Source organism: Bison bison, unplaced genomic scaffold (genome assembly GCF_000754665.1).
Source record: "Bison bison bison isolate TAMUID 2011002044 unplaced genomic scaffold, Bison_UMD1.0 scf7180017864495, whole genome shotgun sequence".
NCBI lineage: Eukaryota > Metazoa > Chordata > Mammalia > Artiodactyla > Bovidae > Bison > Bison bison.
In genome coordinates, this window is record NW_011495054.1 from 5,455,972 (window position 1) to 5,461,790 (window position 5,819).

The 5,819-nt window shown below is 52.7% G+C and overlaps 1 protein-coding gene across 1 annotated transcript in view; it reads left to right on the forward strand.

Annotated features, from left to right (window-relative positions):
• The window catches only part of HECTD4 (HECT domain containing E3 ubiquitin protein ligase 4), a 117,764-nt gene that overhangs the window by 103,529 nt on the left and 8,416 nt on the right, over nt 1-5,819 (forward strand). Inside the window, exons 64-70 of the mRNA XM_010828596.1 lie at nt 1-50; nt 138-289; nt 1,667-1,773; nt 2,432-2,555; nt 4,055-4,245; nt 5,334-5,480; nt 5,625-5,744. The exon at nt 1-50 is cut by the window's left edge and continues 32 nt beyond it. Of these exons, the coding sequence (XP_010826898.1) occupies nt 1-50; nt 138-289; nt 1,667-1,773; nt 2,432-2,555; nt 4,055-4,245; nt 5,334-5,480; nt 5,625-5,744 (891 nt within the window). The remainder of the gene's footprint in view (nt 51-137; nt 290-1,666; nt 1,774-2,431; nt 2,556-4,054; nt 4,246-5,333; nt 5,481-5,624; nt 5,745-5,819) is intronic.

The window sequence follows — 5,819 nt, forward strand, 5'->3', positions numbered from 1 at the left end:
TCACCAATGTCCGGCCCCCCAAAAAGGTGCTAGAGGACCAGCTCACCCAGGTAGCCACCCTGTCCCCGCCACTCCTGTGCTGGGCCTCAGGCATGCCCTGGGCTCAGCCTGAGGCCCTCTCTCTTTGGTCGCCCCAGATCCTGAGGAAGTACGGTGTGCCGAAGCCCAAGTTTGACAAGAGCAAGTACAGCAAGGCGGGGAAGGAGCAGCACCCCGGGAAGGTGGTGAGCACCAAGCGGCCCATCACCAAGCCGCCCACCAAGGACAAGGCAGTGCTCAACAGCGTCAGGTGGGCGGCCAAGGAGCACAGGAGCCAGACTGGTGGGAGGACGCGGGCCACCTGCCAGCAGGCTTCCTGGGAGGCTGTGGGCACCTCAGGGAAGCCAGACAGTCTGACTCTGCTCTACTGCTGGGGGCCTTTCTGCCCTCACCTTCATCAATTAGAAGAGAACGTTTCTTTTGATGCACAAGGATAGTAAAATCTGGACCATGCAGGCTGGAAAGCAGACCAGTCTGAATTAATTAAATGTCTAAAATGTACAGAATTCTGTAAAAGTCTGAATTCTTTTACCAACACATATAGTGCATGGTTATTGTAGAAAGACTGTAAAATGCTCCCATGCATACTGGAAAATACTGAAGTACCCCCAGATAGCCACTGCTTGTAACATTCAAATGCAAAAGGTTTTATTTGTGCATATGTATTATTTTGGTACATTTTAAATAGTGCAATATTCAAAAGTATCAAAGCCACTCCTCTTCCTCTCCATCCTTGGTCCCCTCCCTGAGGCTGCAGTGCCCCATACGTAGCCTCCCAAAACCCTTCTGGGTGTACACAAGCAAGTGTAGGCATACACAAGCGAGTGTAGGCATACACAAGCAAGTGTAAGCATACCCAGATGTCGGCAACTGTACAGAAAGGCTGTACCTTGTTCTTTCTGTTTATTGCTGATCTTGGAGATGATTCCATATCAGTGCAAAAAGACCCCCCCCCCATTTCTTTTTAAGGTAGCTGTATAATATTCCATGTGTGGATCTGTACACTTACCTGATAGAATCTTCTTTAGATACAAGTTTATGGCTCCCAGGTTAAAATTCAGATAGTAAAGTTTTACTTAGCAGGAGTCTCTAGAGGAATCCTTTAAATCATCAGAGAAAAGAGTGTCCATTAATTACTTATACACAAATGGTGCGTTTGAATCAGTACTGTCCCATAGAGCTTTCTGTGACTATGGAAATGTGCTGTTTGTCTGTGCTATTCAATTCAGCACAATAGCCCCTAGCCGCATTTGGCTTCTGAGCACTTCACTTGAGCAGGCGCCACCGAGGAACTGGACTTGTCACTGTAATCAGTTTAAACTTCAGTAGTTACATGTGGCCAGCGACTCCGTCTTGGACAGTGCAGCTCTGAAGTATGCAGAAAGAACATTTGGAAAGTGTCACCTCAAGATTGTCCACATTTTAAAGTGTCCATTTGTCCCCATAATTTGCTCAGGAAGCTTGTCTTGATCAGAACAGAGCTGGTCTAGACCCCAGCCTCCCCTGAACCATCAGCCGTAGCTGGGGGAGGAGGAGCCATTGCCTGGTGAGGCTCTGCATTCCCCTTGCCGGGAGAGGGTGTGGGCGTGAGCGTGAGGAATCCCGACTCCAGTGCTTTGATCTACAGCAGGACTGCCCTGAGTGAGAAGAAGCCCACCGTGAAGCCCAAGTCACCTGAAAAGAGCAAGCCAGATGAAAAGGACCCTGAAAAGTCACCCACCAAGAAACAAGAAGGTAAATAAGCACTTGGAGTCTGATACAGGCTTGGGGCTGCTGCCACCCTGGTCAGGGGCAGCCCAGCCTGGAAACCAGTCTCTGTGCCTTTCCCTTCCTGCCTGGCTCCCTCGCATTTTAGCTTAGGCAGGGCAGCCCTGCTCATGACACAGACCACATCCTTGGCCGACTCAAGTTACTTCTCCAGGCCTCCGTCTCTGCTGACCTGAACTTGTGGAGGTCAGATTAGTAGCTCCAGAAACACCATATCCCCAAGAAAACTGATGATCATGACTGAAAGTAAAGATTGGCAATCTGCTCAGAAATTTTTTCCCAGAGGGCACTTAACCTGAGCATTAGAGCTTCATCTTCCTAAAGGTCCAAGCAGAGTTGGAGAAAGCTGTTATTGTTAAAAATTGCTTAGTCAGGAATGTTTGAGATACAGGAAGATGGGACTGGAGGGGAAGCACCCCACCGCTTGGTGACCACCTGTTAGGTTGAGGGGTTATGCATGTCCTTGAGCAGCAGGTGGAAACGGTTTGCTAAGAGACCCTGGAGTGACGGCGGGAGACAGAGGAGTTAGATGAATTGGGTCCTGAAATAGAGGGTGCACTGAGAGCATCCTGTGGGGCCCGCACTTCTCACCAGATTCCTAACTCTGTGAACACTCTTTTGTCAGTCCCAGAGGAGAAGTATCTGACCTTAGAAGGATTTCACAAGTTTGTGATCGACCGAGCCAAGCAAGACATCCGCAGCGTCTGGAGAGCGATTTTATCCTGTGGCTACGATCTTCATTTTGAGAGGTAAGAGGCCATCAGCCCGGTCAGTTCCTTGTGAAAACTTGTCCTCAGCCACTAGACACTTCCCAAGAGATGACTTCCTGGGAAGCCATTCTGTCTGGCTTGTTTTTAATGCCTATTGAGTTAGTTTCTAATTTTGCTTAAGTGGGTTTTCTCACCCATCTGAAACAGTGCTCTAAACAACAGAAATCCAGTATCTCACAGTCTGGAGGCCAGAAGTCCAAGATGAAGGTGTCTGCAGGGGTAGTTTCTCCGGAGGGCTCTCCTTGGCTTGCAGACGGCCACCTGCATACTGTGTGCTCATGTGGCCTCGCCTCTGTGCCTGCATCCCTGGTGTCTGTCCCTCTTGTGAGGATCACAGTCCTGTCAGATTAGGGCCACCCTGTGACCTTGTTTAACTTCATCTCCTCGTTAAAGGCTCTGTCTCAGCACAGTCACATTGCAGGGGTTAGGGCTCCAACATATGAACTGGTGGGAGGGGACAGGTCAGTCCTTTACAGGGATGACTTATTCCAAAGAGTCTTTTTTTGTCTGGCATCACACTTCGTCTCCTGCCTCTCCCTCCCAGGCGGGAACACAGCAGGGTCACTAGTCACCAAGGCTCCAGGGTCAAACTAAATATGGTTTCCCCTTTCTATAAGAGAATCCCAAACAGGCAAGATGTTTGCAAACCGGAAGAAATCTGCCCGCCCTCTCCCTCTGGCTCCACCACAGAGGCCTACACACCCTGACCCACAGCAAGAGTCTCTGGACCTCAGAGAAGGAATGGCTGCAAGAAGCATGCTTTTTTAAAGCCGCATTTTCCAAACAATTGAGAAACTGTTTACTGCTTGGCACCAGCGCTTTGTACCTTCATTGAAGGCTCAGAGTCGATGCCCAGATGGGCCTTGGCTCACGGTGGCAGGGCCGAGTTCTCTGGTTGGTTTTAGAAACTGTAATTTACATCTTACGCAGCTGTAGCGAGTCAGCCCTCACACACACACCTTTGCCTGCCTGTTCAAGGAGCTGCGTAAGTGGACCTGGGGTGGAGTCACAGGGTAAAGGACACCTGTGACTGGCACCGCCCTCGGGAGGTGCTGGGCACTGTGTCATGTGCATTACGGGCGTCCTCTCAGTCCTCCTGATGGCACAGGTCATGCCATCACCAGCTCCATTTTATAGATGGGAGAAACTGAGCCCCAGGAAGTAGGTGTGCTTTGTAGCCTAGATTTCACCCAAGGACTCCGCTCATATCTTTAACCCTCGGACTGTGTAGTCCAGGGACATGAGGGAGGCACATGGGGATGCATACTGCCCTCCCCGCACCCCACCCCCTGCCTGCTTCTGAAGAACACTTTCTGCTCAAGAGGAGCAGTCCCTCCATCTACAGTCAGCACTTGGCTGAACACCAAGAAACACCTGGAAGGCAAGGCTGTCTTATAAACAGGAGCTGGGACATGACTGCGGAGGAACCCAGCGTCCCCCGGTGGCCGCCGCCCTACCTTGCCTATCCCTGCCCCCAGGTGTGCCTGCATCGACGTCCGGCATGCGCACAAGGCCTCCAGGAAGTGGACCCTGGAGATGGATGTGGCGCTCGTGCAGTACATCAACCGGCTGTGCCGCCACCTGGCCATCACGCCCGCGCGTCTGCATCCCCACGAGGTGTATCTGGACCCTGCAGACGCTGCTGACCCCAGAGTGGCCTGTCTCTTGAGTATGTGGGTCCAGGGGGATGCCAGTCAGGGACCACCGCCTGGGCTGCCCTGTGGGGGCCTCACCCACGATGGCACAGGGGGTGTGAGAAGGACTCAAAGCCCTTTACACATCCATTAAACAAATCCTTAGAAACACTTGCTGTGAACCAAGTGGGTAAGGAAAGAGAGAGAGAAGGACAGGAGGCTGTGACTGTGGCCAAATTAAAGTTTTTGAGGACTTACTACTTGCTCCTCTTAACCACGCCAAGGAGCAGACCCAAGAGTGCGGTGGCTGGGAGGCGAGACCCCTGCCATCACACCCAGGCCCCCTCCTGCCTAGAGGCCACCTTGGATGCCAGCCTGGTGTTGGGGGTAAGAGACCATCTGGTAGCCTGTGTTGGAGGCACAATCCTTAATGACAGGACAACAGCATTTTTTTATCAAAACTAGGAATGCACAGAAAAATAATACACACACAAAAACGGACACTCTCCAGAAATCCATCCCTGGAGAGGGTGCCCTGTCATGACACAGGAGGCCCGGGCTGGCTTTGAGGCTTTTGGTGCCCATGTGCTGCTCCTCAGGCCCCTCAGCCCGCTCACTCTCATCAGCCACACGTCCGAGCCCTCGCTGTCTTGCGGGCACTGCAACAGTGAACATGAGCAAGAAGCTGTCCCGACATCAGTCTCGTGGTCAGAGAGGGGACGCACGTGAGGGCAGACAAGTACAAGTCAGTGTGCCCACATCTCGGTTTCAGGTTTTGATGTGTGATGTCATACTGAGGGGAGCTAGGTGAAAGGTGCATAGGACTCTACATTTTTTTTTTTGGCTACTTCCTTTAAGCCTATAATTATTTGAAAATTAAAAGTTAAAAACAGTATAGCATACAGCCCTGGCACAGCCCCAGAGTTGGCCAAGGGGACCCATGGGTTCCTTGAGAACCCAGCCTTCGCCCTTTGCTTCCGCCTGGTCTCACTCCCTCACCGGCAGCCTCCTACCCCTCAAGGACGTGTGACCAGGCCCCTCAAGGGATTCACAGATAGACGGAGAGTCGAGGCTCGCCAGACCGAGCCCCCGCCTGACCACCCCTGCCCACTGTGCCCTGCAGACGTGCCCATCGAGAGCCTGCGCCTGCGCTTCGCTCTGCTGCAGTCCCTCAACACCACGCTCGAGACCTTCTTCCTGCCGCTGGTTGAGCTGCGCCAGACTCCCATGTACACGCACAGCATCGCCGCCCTGCTCAAGGAGGCCAAAGGTCAGTGCCTGGCCGCCAGCAGCTTGTCCCCCCCTCACCCCCCAAGAAGAGACTGCACGATGCAAAGGGGACAGCCTCGGAGTGACTGGGGTGGAGGAAGCCGCCCACCCCGTCCCAGCCTCTCTCCCACCTTCCTCCCTCCAGGGCTGATCTTTTATGACACAAAGGTGACCGTCATGAATCGGGTGCTAAATGCCACGGTGCAGAGGACGGCTGACCATGCAGCACCAGAAATCACTCTGGACCCGCTGGAGATCGTGGGAGGTGAGATGAGCCACGCAAACCAGAAGATGCAGGCAGCGGCACCTGGCTAGTTGGTTTCTCATACGTGAAAGAAGC